The sequence below is a fragment of the Planococcus citri genome, chromosome 2, assembly GCF_950023065.1.
Source record: "Planococcus citri chromosome 2, ihPlaCitr1.1, whole genome shotgun sequence".
Lineage (NCBI taxonomy): Eukaryota > Metazoa > Arthropoda > Insecta > Hemiptera > Pseudococcidae > Planococcus > Planococcus citri.
Window position 1 is genome coordinate 33,926,247 of NC_088678.1, and position 18,694 is coordinate 33,944,940.

Sequence of the window (18,694 nt, forward strand, 5' to 3'; positions counted from 1 at the left end):
AATTCCAAAGATAAACAAGACTTTGTTGAATAAAAGGAAAGAAAAAAAAAACCTTGCGAAAAGTTCAACTCGTGAATAGCCGTAAAAAAGACCATTAAACTTAATGGGTTTTCTCATTAAAATAAAAAGAAAATTGTAACTTTGGCAAGCAGAAAAATTTTCCAACGAAATAGGAACCCTTTTTTGGTGGATATTTCGTTGTCGTCAAAAGTAACGTAGAAAAGGAAAAATTTCGTATAACGATGTAGCCTATAAGTATCAAGTCGTCTTTACTACGTCAAAACTGCCACAAATACTCGTACTTTTGAGTCTTGGAATCATTGAAGATGTCAACTTCTTCTAGGAGTTTCAAAAGTTTACATATTCAAGTTAGGTGTATTAGAATTAATGAAATACTCGTATAGGTACGTTGAGTAGACTTTCACTCGAGTTTTGGAGATGTTTTTCATTTGATGACGTTCTCCATCGCATAGATGTATATTGTACCTACCTATTTGATATTTAGAAAAATAACGCTGGAAGTGAAGATTTATTTGAGAAACCCTTTTGGTTTTTTTTCTTTAGTTTTCAATATGTTATAGAAATAGAAAATACTGCAACCGTTGAAGATATTAAAATACTTAGATTGCCTCTCGTTTGAGCCTGAATGCATCTCAAGTGTTGTGTGTGGGAGTGAGTAAATTATATGTACTGTACTCGTATGTACTTGATCGATGTCCGAGATATCACTTCACTCACAAGGTGAAAAATGATCAGCATGTTTCATATTTGCTGCTCATAGAGACTAAAATATTCTGCTTACGTCACGCAATTGTTTCCAAAATTCTGATATGTATAGTTGAGAAATTATAGTTTCAATGTTTTAATACCGATTACTGCGTTCACGTGAATAATGGAGGCCACTTTCATTTTTCTTCACCTGTATTTTTCGCTCAAAAATCTCTTCTTGAAGGAATTTAAATGTTAAAAATTCAATAGTAAGAAAAATAGCCCCAGTATTTTTTCGCTAAAAATTATGAAATTATTTTGTACTTACCTTATCTATTAAAAGCATCCTCTTGCCAATGAAGTAAGCGTTGTTTACTAAATTGTTGTGTGTCAATGCGGCACCTTTTGAATGACCAGTAGTACCCTGTAACAAAATTTATCCGCTTGAGAATAAATTTTCATATTTATGAATTTTTAAAATTTTTTATCTTATTCCCAAAAGAAAAAAACCGCATTGATTCAACTGAAGAATGTAAATTGGGCACACTTTCACTTTCACGTATAAACTGGGACAAGGAACAACATAGGCAAAAATTATCCCTTAACAATCCTTGTAATTTAGATCAATGAAAATCACGTCATTCAAACCACCAAATTTTTTGACAAATGGGTCATTCCACGTCAATCGGACCAAAAAGTGGTAGGTGGGTACGGCGATTTTTTTGGAATTTTTCCTTTGGAAAGACCTTCCGAAGGGATGACCAATGGCGCAAATCGAAGCCCTCTAGCCTATTTTAACGGCAGCCAGGGGGTGTCAAAAATTTCAGTGAACCTGAAATATCATCCATTTCAGCAGTGGATTACTCGATAACCGCGATACCTACCAAAATGGAACTTTTCCCCATAGTTAGAGGTTTTGAAAGGCTTTTTGGTGATATCATAAAAATCAGTGTTGCCACTTTTTTCGTACAAAAAATTATCTCAAAAAGTTTTGAAACGTAGTTTTCATATCGTTCCGACTCTCAAAAATTCTGAAAAAATATATTATGGACAACTGTTCATGCTGAATAACATATTAAAAAATTGGGATGGTAACTTGTCGCAAAGTCGATTTAAAAAATTTAAAGTTTGCGAAAAAATTCAATTTTTTGATTTAAAACATGAAAAAAAGTTTTGATAGGTGAAGTTGAGCCATTTGACCCCTATTTTTACACATCTGTTGAAAAAGTTGAAAAACACCTTTCACTCGATGAAATGAACGCCTCACAAAAAAATCAAAATTCGAAAAGATTCAAAAAATGAACGAATTTTTATTTTTTTGTTGCGAGTGTAATTTTTATCAACTTTTTCATGAAATACGTCAGAAAGAGGTCAAAATAAGACAACTGAATAAGTTTAAACTTTTTTTGATGTTTTGAATTGAAAGTTGAATTTTTTCGAATTTTGATTTTTTGTGATGAGTTCATTTTATGGAGTGAAAGGGGGATTTTCAACTTTTTCAACAGATACGTGAAAATAGGGGTCAAATGGGTCAACTTTACCAATCAAAACTTTTTTTCATGTTTTAAATCAAAAAATTGAATTTTTTCGCAAACTTTGAATTTTTTTAAATCGACTTTGCGACAAGTTACCATCGCAATTCCATGTTGTTCAGCATGAACAGTTATGCATAATATATTTTTTTCAGAATTTTTGAGAGTCGGAACGATATGAAAACGACGTTTTGAAACTTTTTGAGCTTATTTTTTGCACGAAAATAAGTGGCAACACTGATTTTTATGATATCACCAAAAAGCCGTTCAAAACCTCTAACTATGGGGAAAAGTTCTTCTTGGTCCAATTGACGTGGAATGACCTCAAAGCAAGTTCTGTACCTACTCAAATATACGAGTACTTACAGTTTTTTTCAATTTTATGACGAAAAATTATTTTTTTAAAATTGAAAAACCAAGAGAGAACAGTTTTTTATAAGCTGAACATTTGATTAAAAGTGAGATCACAGCGCTCACTTTATTCAATAGGTAGATATATGAATTAGGCTCTCCGCCAGAACCCAGGAAACGCGACTTATCAACTTACCCTCGTATACCTAATTACCTATTACCTACTGAGTATAATTTTTTCTTAATAGCTTTACTACGTAAAAAAAACTTACTGAGGTGAATTGAATGTTGCATATGTCATGGATGCTGATGTCTTTTTGAATCTGCTGTAGTTTTTGTCTATAATGAGGAGTTGATAGCGTAAAAATATCGCACCATCTGTACGTTCCTCTGTCAATGAAATTACATTGATTAAAATAGCACGAAAAAAATTACAATTAATGCATTAGGTGTAAAAGATTTAAACTCTGTATTGAAAAATTACCTGTGAAAATTGTGACTCATTACAATTAATATTTTGACTAAAGGCAATTCTTTGGTATTGATTTGATCACCTACATTGTGATTCGAAATTTCCGGGGCTATTTTATTCAACATGTCGTAATAACTTCGACCGAGCCAAGTGTCTCCAATTATTAAAGCTTTTACATGCGATTGTATCAGAGCTGATTTTATTTCCGGGCCTTCATACAGCGGATTTAAATTCACCTGAAAGTAAACTTATCTGTAATTGATGCTGAAGCCTTGTAAGAATGTCCAAATTATTAAAATTATGTTAAAAAAGGACTCGTGCATTGAGAAAAAAACCGGTTTTGTTTCAAATTAAAACAGTTCAAACTTCAAAGTATCTGAAAATTCTTTCTCATTCAGATTACTTTTCGTTATCCTCTCACCTCTCTACACCATCTACGTAAAATAGATTTTAACGCTTCATTTTCAACTTGAACCGATGAAAAATGTTGCGAAATCTCATTTTACGTAAAAAAAAATCAAATGAAAATTTACGAGTAGATTTAATTTAAATTTATCAACTGTGGAGGTTTCAAAGCTATACGAATTTACCGTATCAAATAATTAACAATGTTTGGAATTTAACTTGATGGAATATTCGTACAACAAAGTTTTGCGCGATTCCGACATGAAAAAAAAATGTAATAAAACTTGGAAAACTACGAGTAACGTGAAATTTTCTCGTATTTTTCTCAAGTGCACAAAAACATTCTCGTAAACATTTTCAAACAACTTTTGCAAAGTTGAACAAGTATTCCGTGAGATATTTCGTCAAAAACGAATGTATAGTATGTAAAGCTATATAATTTTATGACGAAATATGAATACAATTTATCCAACGCATACCTACATATAGGTACATATAGGAATCGTCGAGTTATGAAAAATGTTTCTCTATTGCTTCAAACAAAAGAAATCGGGTGGGCTGTTCGATTTCTTGATACTTTGAAAGTTATAACTTATAAGACACTCGGATATGATTATTTCCAGCATTTGAAATTCATTTCGCGTTCGGATTAAAGTTAGAGAATCAAAATGAACGCGGAGAAAGGACCACCACCGTTGACTAGAAACTTTGTAATACATAGAAGGATTTAATTCGGCGTCGATTGACGTTCGTGGATTAGGAGAGAATTAAGAGAATTAGTCTTTACTTTGATCAACCTACTTGTAAGTTTAAGGTGTGGTCGAGGATCGTTTTAAACGCATTTCAAGTAGTGAAAAGTTGAGGACGACTTTTTCAAATTCATTAGTCAACCTATAAAGTCTTGATTTTTTTGAGCCAATGATTTTAATGCATATGCAGCATTGGCTTTAAAAAAATGGGAAACTAAGTAGATTATTTTTTGTTTTTCGTGATGATTTTAATGCAGCATTTTCAATTCAAAACAAAGTGAAACCCCCTCCTCCTCCCGAATTTGGTCAGAAACTGCGACTCAGGTACAATTTGATTGTATGTACTTAGGAAAAAGGACGATAGCATCTGAGCCATGTCTACTTACATACTTTGAAAAAATCATGCAACGAAATGAAAACTGTCTCGCAGTTGAAAAATACAATAAACAATTTATCGCCGTCAAGGTTGAAAAAAATGAAACCATTCTTAAGGTACTTAGAGAAAACAAACGTATAAAAATACGAGTATTACAACGTAGGTATGTATGTAATGTATGTACTTTGCCAGCATATCTATATAAGATGAACAGAATCGAGTATTGAATACAGAAAACAGAGAGAAAAAAGGTCGTCCAGCTACCAAAATATTCGGTAAATTGAAAATATATCGTTTACCAGACTGCGCGTATTATTTGAAAAAGAAATATCCCAAGGAAATATTATTGAAGGAGGATTTTTTTCTTCGACTATTTCAACAAGCTGAACCGTGTTTTGTTCCAATTTCCTGCGGCTATTGTAAAATTATTGTCGTAGAAAAGACCAAAAAAAAAAACTTTCAAGTTTGAATCCATATATGAAAGAAGGTTCTTTGATTTGAAATTTACTATCACTAAAACGTCGACGAAGATATAATGATAACTTACTGAAAATTGGTTCCAAAAATTGGAAATTTTGTTAGCTACCTATAATATATGTATATGATAATAGGTATGTATTTTATCGAGGTGATGAAGGTCGGTGGCCGACCGTATGATTTCAGGAGCTTATGCACCTCAAGAGTTAGTACAAAGGAACGATTCAAACTTACTTTTACCCTTGTTTGTCCATATACAGGGAAAAATACACAGTTTTTGTCTCTTTAATGAGTAACTTTTCACCTTCCATAGAGTATGGTATCAAATTAATTAAATAGGTATCTATACTAGGATGATAATTTATCATAAAAACTTACCGTAACTAAACCAGCTTTCATTATTGCCAAGCTTGTGATGTACCATTCCAATGAATTTTGTGCCCAAATGCCAACCATATCTCCTTTCTTTAAGCCAATCGCTAATAAACCAGCAGCAAATTCATCTACCTGAAAATTATTCAATTTGAGTTTTAAATGTAGGTAGTATTGACGTATTTATTCAGAGTTCAAAGCGCAATCTCTCCTTCCATCTCTTCTTCTTTCTTTTTGTAATGAACTCATTTTGCTTTGAACTGACGACAAAACTGTTCATTTTATTTTTATGAAATGGAATTAGAGTATAGAAGATGTGCTGAAAAAAACTAAGGTTTATTCAAGCACTACCTCAATATATGTTTCTTTATGAAAATTCTTTTCGTGAATCAGGCAAAAGATTCATTTTCATACCATGTTGCTTTCAAATGAAGCAATAGGTACTAGATTATTCGATTGTATCTTAATTTGTATGACACTTGAACTTTAAGGTGAATAAAACGATGTTAACAAAATGAAGTGACCTATACTTTTAGGTTGTCCAATGTCCCTGGCTTCAGTTAACTTCGTATGAAGTATGTGTAGACTATGGTATGCAGCTGAAGATCATTTTAAAATATCCGACAGAATCATACACATTTGTCAAATTTGAACGTTAGAAGAACTGCATTCAAAATCACCTCTCTTAACACCGCCTATGCGTGTCCAGTATTCAATAGGTACCGTACCAAAACCTACTACCTGCTGTTCCGCAGTGCTTCTGTGTTTTTTCATTATTTTCTCGCTAAATGACACGAGTACAAATGATGTTTCGAAGCACGAGTCCATAGCCAGTAGCTATATAGATTTTTACTTGGAAATTTGTTTATATTATTTTTTTGTATCCCTTTATTCGCATCGTATTTTCTACACATGGCTTAATTCCAACTAATATAATGAGTATACGTATGTATAAGTTGGCGGTGCCGTCTTTACGGGTACATATTTTTGAAATGAATAAGACTAGACAGTCTCCCTGATCAATTATTTATTCTAGGAACTATCTGTTGTAAAAACTGTAGAAATTGCTATCAAAAGGGTGAATAATTACTTTCTTAAATTGTATACTTTTTAAAGAAAACGATACTCGTGTGTAGGTATATCCGGTATATCCGTTATAGGAAAGCATTTGTAGCTTTTTGGTTCTTGTACGTCAAGTCATCAATCTATTTTTTAGAATATCGAGATGGAATTTTTTTATACTTAAATGTTTGAAGATGAAAAGAAATGTCCTATTTAGTAGCGTTTTGGAATACATAGATGTTCATATTATAAACATGGATTTTAAAATTAATAAAACTCCATAAGTACGCTCGCGTGCAAATTAATCCGAACAGAGAGGAGTACCATCTTTTGTAGAATACATTATGGTCCCATCGTTGACGTCGCTCAAGAGAGGGGTGAGATTGCGTTTTTCTCTGAAAATATTGCTCCTACGAGGAAAGTGGTCGTAAACAGGATGGCTCTACATAAAATTTGCTACAAAAAGGCTTTAATCACGTTTTATGTAAGATGAAATTGTTACACAGGTAAAGATCCTAAAAGGTTGAGGACAATTCAATAAACCAACCCAACGTTGGAATAAAGGTTCTTTGATTTTGCTCAAATTTTGATATGTTGTATTCTTTGATTCAGAGACTCACCATACAAAATTTCTGCCTCATAGATGTTTTTATTAGAAAAGGGTGAGATACCAGTGCCAGGGCCTCCCAAAATATAGAGTCATTATCAAAAATACGTGTATATTTTTCTACTTTGTATTTTGAAAATCAAAAATTTTAAACTTCCAACCAACCATCATTTCAGATACAATTTGAGATGCTGAATCGAATATCATGATCAATTTTTTGATTGGAAGAAATCTTCTTACCCTCTCGACAAGTCCACGAATACTCTTGAAATGACATTTTTTAATTCACGATAACAGTTTTTTGAATTTTACGCGAAAACAAAGTCACCCGAAATGAAAAAAATTTGTGGTAATCAAAGTTTTAGAGAATCAAACATGTATGTAGTGAAAGTATAGTGAAAAAGTACCTAGTGAATTTTGTTGAAAAGGTAGTGAAAAAAAAGAAAAATTCAAAAGCGTTCCTCTTTCTCGATCTTCATTCCGTAGAAAAGAGCTCATTTGTCGACTTTTTTAGAGCTTGAATTACATATTTTTAAGAGCTTTTGCCCTCGCTTCGCTCGTGCTATTTACTCTTTTTCCGAGTGAAAAACTTATTGTTCAAATTCAAGAAATGTTCGAAGTTTGAATCAGAAAAATAAACTCTTGTCTGAATAAAGAAACTCTTTTTTTTTTTACAACTCAAGACATGCATTTTTGAAAGCTCTTGACCTCGCTTCGTTCGGGCTCATTTGATTTTTTTTTTCAATTTTGAGTTTTTCAAAAAAAATCATCATTTTAAATTTCAAATTTTGAAGCAAAGTAATAAATTTTGTATAACTTAACCCATCTCTCAAAAAACATCGTTTAAAAAATTCCAGATTTGAAGAAGATATCAATTTTTCCATCAAATTTTTTTGTATAAAAAAAAAAGATTTTATGTTGAAGAAAGTTTTTTATTCGCCCTATTTCATTACATTATTTATTAGCAAGAACCTTGAAGGTGAAGATAAAATAAAAAATTGAAATATGTAATCAAATTATATTTTCGACATCCGCTTGTTTGAAAAAAATCTTGGGATGTTTAAAGAGAAAGACATTGGAACAGCGATTGCCTCAACCCCCCCCCCACCGGCTGCCCTTTCTTATAAAATCTCAAGTGTTTAAAAAATGTCCCGTTAAAAATCCTGCCAAAGTCTTGCTTTTTTATTTCGAAATTTTATGGATAGCTTTTCGAAAATTTGGTTTAAGAAAGGTGGTGAAGAAGTAGTGATTTAAAAAAAAAAAAAATCCGTCAGATACCATGACAGTCAAAACCTTAGAGAGAACCTACCTAGTTTGAAGTTTTAATTTTCTGAAAGATCAGTATTCAGCATGGTCATTGCCATGTAATCGTAAGAATTGAATTTCCAATCGCCCATGTGTCACAATTTTTTTCTAGAGACGATATTCAAAAAAAAAACTGCAGATTTCAACATTTTTTCCATTCTGCCTTCCCTTAAATAATAGTACATAATTACGACTTTCGTGTAATATCAAAAATTGAAACGATCACGTAATTGTTGAAAAAATTCAGTTTCAGTTCTTGATATCTTGAGATAAGTCCTGATGCAGGTGCATATCCATGTTCTGTCGAAACACGAGAAAAAAACAACACTTACCTATACCTTTACCTATCTTAACATTTTATTTTTCAAAGTTGTAGTTACCCTTTCTCTTTCCCTGTAAGTATTTTGATGACATTTTTTTTCTTCCAAATGAATTTTCATTTTTTCAATTATTCAGTCATCAGAATAATTACAGAGAGCCATATAAGGTAATACGCGGCAATTTTTTAATTGATAGGTGATCTGTTGGTTTTTAGGGAGAGGAAGGGAGGGGGGATACAGTCTCACAGTCAGTTTTTTCAACCCTTGTAAGATTAATCTGACAAATTTCGACTGGATCATGACTCATGTAATCACGATCGTGTGACATTCACATTGCATTTTCGAGTGGAAAATTTTTCTGTTTTGTCATCTTTTACTCTCAACGATTTTTTTTTGAATTAGTCAAAACCCCTGAAATGAAAAAACTTGGCCGATTTTATAACTGAAATGATTTTTGATACGATTATCTGCGGTTAGTTTTACTCAAGATGTGAATGTATGCCTGTCTCCGGTAGTATGCTGCTTTTTGGTCCAATTCTCTCATCTCCCGTGTGGTCTAGTGGCTAGGATATCTGGCTTTCACCCAGAAGGCCCGGGTTCGATTCCCGGCACGGGAACAAATTTTTTTAATTTTTTTATTCGAATTTATATTTTTGCTCGATTTTATCGTCATCGAATAAGTTTTTAAAATATTATTCGAACGAAATTTCTCGATTTTTACGTGAATTAAAATTGAAGTATTCTTTAGTATGGGTATGGTGCATCAAAATGTTGAAGTGGAAATACGAGAATCGTATATGAATGAAATATTTATGTGGTACTATACGTTTTTCGACGAACACATGTTTCGGAAGCTTTTCGACCACATGGTATTTAATAGGACAGTATGCATACATTAATGATTACGTAAATCGTATCGGTAAATGAAAGGTCAAGTTCAATTTACTTAATTAACAATTATGATCGAATATCTTTACCTGCGGTAATACTTGTTTGTAGGTCAACCTTGACCCTCGATGTACACATATTGCTTGTCTGTCTCCGTATTTTTCAACACATTGAATGAAAAGCTCATTTATCGTTACATTTTTGAGCGTTTCGGTGCCAGCGTTTTTCCAGTAACTTAAGTTCCTTCGAATTTCCGCATCCTGGAGTAATTTCTCTTCGGATTCGTAGTAACGTTTTTCCGTTTGTTCGATTCTGTTGAACAAAAGTTCGAGTTCACAGTCACACTTTCGCTTTTAATTAGGTTAATTCGTTCATTTGCATGAATTCCAATTAGATGAGTCAACTTTTTTCCCTGTAATTGTTCTTTGGTTTTTTTTTTAAATGCTGAACGTTTTGTTGGTAGAAATTTGAGATGGTTGTTCAATGTTTGATTGAAAATTCTTTTGTTCTTGATATAGACTTGTAGCCAAAAAATATCGATTTTAGAGGGAAGGGAGTCAATTTTTTGGGGGCAATTAGTGTATGAAAAAATCAGACCATTCTCTAATAATCTCTCACAACTTCTAAAACAAGGATAAAAACATGATGGATGCATTTAGTTTGGGAAGCAAACTTACAATTTTAGGCGAAATAGTGTTGCATCTCTCACGCATTTTTAATAGATCAACTGAGATATCATTTAAGTTACCTACTATTTATTTATTTTTATTTTTTTTGGAAAACTTATTAGATTTATTGGTGCTGTGTGTTATTAGAATCCAAATTCTTGGCGATACGTTTTGAGAAAAAAATATTTTAATTTTTGAAAAGAACATGTTTGAAATTCCTGTAACCAAAATTAAGCTTTCAAAATTCATTTTTCGATTCTTGAAAGATTTTTAAAAATTCAAAATTGACCATTTTTGGCGATTCATTTTCAATTATGTTATTTACTTTTTAAATACCTATTTATCTATTCAGTTAAAATGAGAAAAATTATGATTTCAACTTACCTATCAACTCCTTCAAACCGAATTCAACTATTTTTGACATTCTGGAGCCTCCAACCCAATTTTCATTTTCCCCAAAATTTTTGAATTTGTCCTATAATGGCACAAAAATTAATTGAGCCAGCTAAAAACCAAGTTGTGTCTTATTATCGACTTGTTGAAAGAGTTGAATTTGGACCAATTTCTAGGTGGATCTGGATACCTTGATTGTGTGTTTTTTTTAGCAGAATTATTCAGAGGAATTTTTTTTGTTCTATGGGATTTTTTTTGAATTTGTGCTAGCAATTGTATCTTCTACTCGAATTTTTGGTCTAGTCTCGATCAGTTCGACGAGTTTATCCACATTCGAGTCGATTCCCAGAAGTAGGTAGACCGCAAAGTGCATTTTTTTTAGGTAACTACGTTCATGAGGGGATAATTCGAAAATTTACTGTTATTTAGGAAATTGGGGTTTAGGGTTGGTTTTAGACAAAATATAGCCATTCGTCCAAATTTCAAAGCCCTTTGGAGATGAAATTCAAAAATTCTGGAGTAATCGAAAATCACACTGAAGGCTTCAAAATGCCCGAAAGGCGCGAAAATACTGAAATTCGTGGATATTAATTTCAGGCCCAATTTTCATAATTTTTATTGAATAGATAATGTTGCATGGTTTTTTCGAAAACAGAAATTATCGAAAATAATAAATTTCGGAGATTCAAAAATCTCTTGAAAATTGAAAAATAACTTTGGAATATTAAAATGTTTGTTATCGTGGTTTCAAACCATGCTGTTTCCATAAATCGCAGTACAGTTGAATCTGAGGTGGTCACCTCGAGACGTTCCCTTGTTAGTTGAAGGGTATATAGTTTTTTACAATTGATACTTGAAAACCGCTTACGTAGTAGGAGCATTGTTTCCATTGGTCACATTTTCTATTTTTTCGTGCATTTTGATATCGAATTGTGAACTGTAAAATTCTGAAACAAAAAATTATTCACGTTTAACTTATGTGACATGAAACGTAAAGTGCTGGTCGCTGGTATGTTTTTAAATATTCTACTGTGCACTCGTTCATTTCGGAGTGTTTTTTTTTACTTGAAATTTTTACTGTAGAGATAAGTAATATGTAATATTGTACATAAATTCAAATTAACGAAAAGCCTACTGATATAATCAGTGATTAGTTGGCATGGGTTGAAAAGGGAACTGAAATCGGTTTGGACCTTGGTCCTAATTTTTTTCTAGTTTGGTACTCGAGTTTGTTTTAAATAGGTAGGTATATGTAAAGACGAGGTGCTAAAAAAAGTCAGGTAGATATTCTATGCTATTGACTGAAGCTGAACATAACAAATTCTAAGAAAAACGAAACCACTACGCTTATCTTTACTCCTTTTGTTACACAAAGGCTCCTGTTCTTAGGTCTACTGAGATGACGAAAAATACGTAAAATCTGAAAAACATCCGTTAATTTCAAAAGACGTAAAATTGATGAATAATATGAATACGTGTAACTGTCAACTGTCTAATTAATACGACTAAAGCGAAAAATGAGTGATTCCGCGTATAAGCCATAGTCCGAAATTTTAAATAGGTACCTAATGATACATATGTAAAATATCTGCATTTATCTTTTCACGAAAACAAAAAAAAAATGGATGAATAAAAAAGATTGTAATCATGGCTACGAGGAAACGCATAGATTTTTGTCGAAGATCACCACAACAATGAGTATGGCGTAAATGAGAAAATTCGTCTGACGCCTTTTTATAATGAGTAAAAAAACCAGTTTTGTGTTTAAAGCAAGGAAGGTGATATTTCACATCGCATGAAATACGAATAGAATTTCCAAAATGTTGTGAAATCCGTGAGATTGTTTTTTCACTAGGTACCTATGAATTCTCTTGAAAAATGTTCACACTCATGTTTCTCTTCTCTTAATTATACTATGGGATGCTCCCTCGTGATTTAATAATGTATAGGCTAACACAGAATATTAATTTCAATCAAAAACAGAGTGAAATGAACATGACGATCAGTAATAGAGATTAGAAAATGAGATGTTTTCCTCCGAATAGTGACTGGTGTGTATGGGTAATTCTCAGAAAAAGGTAAAATTCGTGTACATGGCAAATTTCTCAACGGTTTTAGCATGAATTTTTTTTTTTTTTTTTTTGGTCCATTCAAGAATGACCCCGCACACATTTCACACATGGTATTGAGGTTTTTAGACCCTCCTTTCATTGGTGTACATTTGATTTTATACCCCAAATGTCCTTCGACTTGGCTCTCACACATCATGTTTTTGAAAATGAATGTTATAAAGTGTCATGAACTTCATTTTTTTTTGGAAAAATTGACACATTCTCATTATCATAGAACATGAAGGTCTCTTATTGTGCAAATTGCAATTGCAATAAGTCTATAGGAAGCTCACAATTCACATTTGAAAACTGTCACACACTTTTTGCGCAAATTTTCGAGCAATTTTCAATTGGTAGCTTCCCAATCCAACATTTTTTTCTGGTGAGTGGCTGCACTGGTTCACAGTTCTCATAGAAATGTTACCCCGTACCGTTCTTTTTAAAAACTACATTACAGCTCGTTCTGATCGTACTTATCTGTGAAGTTTTGATATTTCGCAAAATCTGTGTCCTTTGACTTGGTGTTTTCATTTACGCCAATGAACCCGCCAAAACCAATAATTGAGCAGGGGAAGTTATTCTACATGATAAGTACACATTTATTACGTGTTAAAAATCGAATAATGTCCAGTAGGTAAGGCTAGAAACGAAAAAACGTTCAGATTGTCCTTCGGCTTGTCCAGCGCCCATTTGTCCTTCGACTTGGCCAAATTTCAGACAGCTGTACTTTTATCGCGCTAGTCGGCATATTACACGATAATACAAGCAAAATTTTACATTTTCTCCCTCCCCACACTTCACCTCTACCCCTACCAAAAAAATAAGTCCAGATTCGAACTCTGCGGCCTGAAAAACATAAATCGACATATTACACGATAATATAAGCAAAATTTGACTTTTCCCCCTCCCCACGCCTCACCCTCCACCTCTACAAAAAAAATAACTCCAGATTCGAATTCTACGACCTTGAAAACATGTCAATCGACATATTACACATCGATGAGGGTCGAATTCTAATTATCGCCGTTTTAGGGGGGCCGGGGACCACAGTGGGGGGGAATTGAATTGAGGCCAACACTAGAAAAGGGATCTGGGACACATATACAAATGATTCCCACTTGAAATTTTCCAAAAAAATGATTTTCGTTTTTCAAAATTATGCATATCAAAATCGACCCTTTTTCTGAGAATTACCCGTATGTATTTGAATTCGTCGGAATCCTTGGGAAACCTGTCAACCTAAACTTCTTGAATTTGAAATCGAAAGGATATACTTACTTGAAACCAAAAAATGAATCGAATATCGCCAATTTTAAAGTAGACGAATCGATGAAAAAATACAACACCCTTTACTCTGGTGTTATTTTTTTCGTATCAAATTCGAAAATATTTAGAAAAAGATTATCAAATCACTTTCCTTCAATAACAATGTAATTTTTTAATCGTGCTAAAAGAAAAAAAATTGAAGTGCTGAGTATAAAATGCAACAAGTTGCAGCCGCAATTAATTTCTCTTCAATGGCTTCATTGTTTTTGTAGCGAAATTGTGAAAGTGACAGATGTAAAGTTTGCAACATTAAAGATTAAAATGTAAATATAAACGTGATAAACTCGAGTAAAAAGATATCCTTAAGGTATTCACGTCATCTTGAGATGGGTTCAATTTAAAATAAACTTTTATTAAAGTCACACAACGTATACTAACGTTAGAGAAGCTTGAAAGCGGTGTCAAAATTTGAATATTGTATGAATATTTCGTTGTAATTTTTCTCCTTTTGATGAAATTCAACGTGACATGGGTTGAGCGAAAATTTCTTATACTTTGTAACTGAAACACTTCATGATTCTTTACGTTTTAATGATGAACGTGCGATCATCATTATCAGTGATTCATGGGAGATGAAGGGATGTCAAAGTATTGATATGAATAATATAGTACCTACATATATTTGGAGTTGGAAAAGAACCATGTTACTGTAGGACATTTTTATTAGGCGTTGTCGTTGTGATTTTTAATGTTGAGATAATACACAACTACACATATGCATTTAATCCTACCTTATATTCGTAATACTTATACTGTTGCAATTTTCATGCAAATAAGTGGAAATTGCGGCAAGACAAGTGCTCTTCACAAAGGAAGTAGGTCGATGAACGGTTTTATCTAATCATGCATTATTAAAAATGAATGATTACTGCCTATTGCTGAAGTATCATCATTTAGGAAAACTTAGTGTAAACGTTCACAAAGGTGACGATTGAATAAATTACAACTTTTTGTCTTGTTTTTGTGCGTAACTATTCGACCAATGCACAGTTTTGTGTTTTACCAACTACGTATCTCAGATACCTAGTTGAATTAATTTTAGGCAGCACTATTGAGTACTTCAACAATTTCTTCTAAGTTTAAACTGAACTAAAAAAATTTTGTAACGGAATGATAAATGTGAAATTTCTTGCGTAAGACTTCGTAGTCAATTTGTGCCTTACTTAATTTGTGAGAAAATCCATCATTCTCAAAAATCTATTTTGGAAAATGCCCATTTAGAAAATGTTGTTCAATTGATTTGAAAATGGACATAAGCTATGCTATTATGTACTTTTAAAAAAGGAACGAAATTTCATGCATCTGTCGTACGGTTGGTTCGTCAAGTAGCCGAGCTAGGGATTTATGACCTGGTTCATCAAGGCTGCTGAAACTTTTTATCAATTTGGATTCATCTCAAAATGACGTAAATACATACCACATGGTTGTGCCTTTACTTGAGTATATCACATTGTTACGAGTATTTTCACTACATATTTGAGTGAAAATCATGTTATTTTCTGTCATCTCGAATACTTTTGATCATAAAAATACTCACTGTATAACTCCTTTTTGTCTAAAAAACACACACAACGAATCACTGTCTCATTATAAACACGAACATACGCACGTCATCGATAATGGTTCACGACTAAATACTTCGATGACGAAAAATTATCCAAATGATCGATAGTATTAATTAAAATCCAGAAATGAATTAGACTTTATAATGCTCGTACATCGTGTACCAAGTGTTCGGTTGTGAAGTGATTTAAATATTTTGAAAGAGGGCTACACTTTATCTAATGCCTATTACAGGTATTACTTACCTATATTGAACTCGTATGTGAGGCTTATGCATTCATATGTTCGATTGACGATATAATGTGATGAGAAAATTAACTGATTAATTCTGTTCGAAGACACACAAACATAGAGTGGAATAAATATAGATCATGTGGATAGATTTGGTATTGTTGAAATGAACATAAGGTGGTAGATACCACGATGCCCATTGTGGGCTTCATTTTTTCATCAAAGATCGAATCAATTAAATATCGTTGTATTAAGACGTTGATTTTGGGACCTATATAAGTATAACTTTTGTCGACATTTATCGAGCAGCCTCTCGATCGTTGTAGGTAGCTACAACGAAATTCCAGGAGCGTGAGTTCGAAAGCGAATTTTCAACCGATTTGTAAATTCCAGAAAAAGTGAAAAAATCAAATTTTCAAAAAAGGGGTTGTTTTATAAAGAAGAGGATTTTCGGCAAGATATCGTCTTATGTGTCTACAGGATCAACCCGATTCGAAAGCTATCGCACTTTGTTCTTTTTGGAGCCTCGAATGAGTTTTAAAGTTTCTTCACGTTAGTTTAGTAGTTAGTGGTGCGATCTATTGAACAACTCCAATACTTTTAATATTAATCTTCGCCCGAATCGCAGGGAAGGATTTTTTTTGTGCTGTAGTGTTTGGATTGAATGATCGAAAATGTTATATGGCTTACTCGTTTTCGCGTATTTCTCCCTCTTATACTCAAAACTCTGAAAATTTCAAATCGATCTAATGGAGTAATTGAAAATGAGCTCTAAGACCTATAACTTTTATCGTTGCTTATTTTGTACCCTCTTGACCGTTTCCAATTCAAAAGTGAATTTTTGACCCATTTGTGAAAAAAGTCAAATCTTCATGAATTTACGCATTTTTTATTGAAGGATTTATTGACATTGGTTCACTTTGCTCAAAAAGTTTATTATATTCGACGAACTGAGTGATCACTGCAAAATAACTTGAGCATGAAAAAAGTTGAAGAAAAGTGTACCTACTGAAAGGAACGCACATCACAAAACGTAATGAAGACAGGATACTTTCTGTACATTACTAGATACTAAGTATAAAAATAAGAAGTCTTAAATGAGAACAATTGAAGAACTGCAACCTTAGCCGAATTAAAATTGATCTGAATGTTCTGAAAAATTATCCAAAAATACACCACAAGACCAAATTTCAGGTGTTGGAATTTCATATAGGTAGGGTAGAGGTACCTACTTGTACAATGATTTTTGGCAAATTTTTAAGAAACGTTTGAAAAAATTAAAATTTAACGAAACTGGAATCGTTTGAAAAACACATTTCTCTCGATAGTATTTTTGAATTTTGTCATTTCTCAACATGTACTTACCTAGCTGTGAAAAGTGAGAACGTAACTTATACATGCTTCAATTTCAGAAGTTGAAAATTTTTAGTTACAAATACTTCAGCTCTCTGTGTTGTTCTCATCAAATTTTATTACTTGTGTGAAATTGGCAATGACTTTTCAATAATTTGTATCAAACAACTACTGAGAATTCAAATGTATGGGGGGCAAGGGATGAGCCTCCACGAATGCTTTTTTTAAGAACTCTGGATAATATTTTTCGATAAGCTGGCGCCCCCTGGAAACAGTAGTTCAACTACTGGCCAATCATCCCAAAACTGGTCTAGCATGCAACCTAAGCTCAAGTTATGTTTTATTTTACAAGTTGACCAGATAGGAGACAATTAAAAATAGAGTCTGAAATAGGTAGAGCAAAAATAAGAAGTAGGTCAGTGTAGATGGTCGATGTTATATTTTACAAGTCCACTGGATAGGAGACAGTTGAAAATTGAGTATAAAAAGTAATTTTTGTCTCTTCTTATTAATTAATTACTTTCTTTTAAAGTTCAACTTCTTTTCAAAAGTTGAAAGTTTTTTAAAATTATTGTAGAAAAATTGAGTTAGATCTTGATTTAAATTTTTAAAAAAACAAATGACAGAAAGAAATATAAGAAAAAATTATTTGTTAAGCAGTTTATTAGTACAGTAAATTGAGGTGTTGATGCCTTTTATTTTTTGGGTGGAAAGTTGTGTGAAATATTGCGGATATTCTGCTTCTGGAATTGGATCTAAGGTGGTTAAAATGATGACTGGTTCCATATCTTAGTGCTATTTTATATACAAGTTGTTGCAGTACTCTGAATATTCTGCTTCTGGGATCAGCTCTATATGTTGTCAATTTTGATTAATAAACAATGGAAACCATTTTCGTCCTGCCAGTTTTGTCTCCTGATTAAAATTGTGTTCCATTTTATGTTGTTCCACTATTTTGAAGATGAATTTTCGCTGTTCTGTGTCGGTCATTGTGTTTAAATCTATATTTCTTCACAACTTTGTACTATCGTAGGCTTCATTTTGACCACGATCGTTGAATCCTGGACAATCTATATAGGCAGTTTTGGTCTCACAATTGTAAATCACTTCAGGAAATATCGTTTTCGAGATGATGGTGGTATTTCCGCTGCTAATTTTGTTATTTTTATCTCGAATTATAAATTCACCAGTATCTTGGCCTAGTTCTTCGGATATGAGATCTTAATTTTATATATGTATTTGCTCCTTGGGTTTCTCTGTCCCAGGATGAACCTATTTAACATTTTTCTTCACACATTATTATCAAAATAAGTATTTAAAAAATATATAAAACTAAGGGGGAAAAACAAAACAAAAACTAATACAAACATATTACACAAAAATACAAAAAAGATGGATTTGTAGAGTGGACTTTCCTATGCCATG

The 18,694-nt window shown here is 32.6% G+C and overlaps 2 protein-coding genes and 1 non-coding gene across 3 annotated transcripts in view; 2 read left to right on the forward strand and 1 right to left on the reverse strand.

Moving 5' to 3' along the window:
* LOC135835519 (medium-chain acyl-CoA ligase ACSF2, mitochondrial-like) overlaps positions 1-15,777 on the reverse strand; it is a 55,306-nt gene extending 39,529 nt beyond the window's left edge. The window contains exons 1-7 of the mRNA XM_065349785.1: positions 15,660-15,777; positions 11,554-11,632; positions 9,714-9,936; positions 5,449-5,577; positions 3,076-3,299; positions 2,864-2,981; positions 1,037-1,132 (exon numbers count right to left, since the gene is read on the reverse strand). Coding sequence (XP_065205857.1) covers positions 1,037-1,132; positions 2,864-2,981; positions 3,076-3,299; positions 5,449-5,577; positions 9,714-9,936; positions 11,554-11,603 — 840 coding nt within the window. The 5' untranslated portion in view covers positions 11,604-11,632; positions 15,660-15,777. The remainder of the gene's footprint in view (positions 1-1,036; positions 1,133-2,863; positions 2,982-3,075; positions 3,300-5,448; positions 5,578-9,713; positions 9,937-11,553; positions 11,633-15,659) is intronic.
* Positions 1-18,694, forward strand: part of oaf (out at first) — a 192,064-nt gene that overhangs the window by 76,655 nt on the left and 96,715 nt on the right. The window lies entirely within an intron of this gene.
* TRNAE-UUC (transfer RNA glutamic acid (anticodon UUC)) lies at positions 9,282-9,353 on the forward strand. Its single transcript has one exon. It is a non-coding gene; the product is annotated as a tRNA-Glu (tRNA).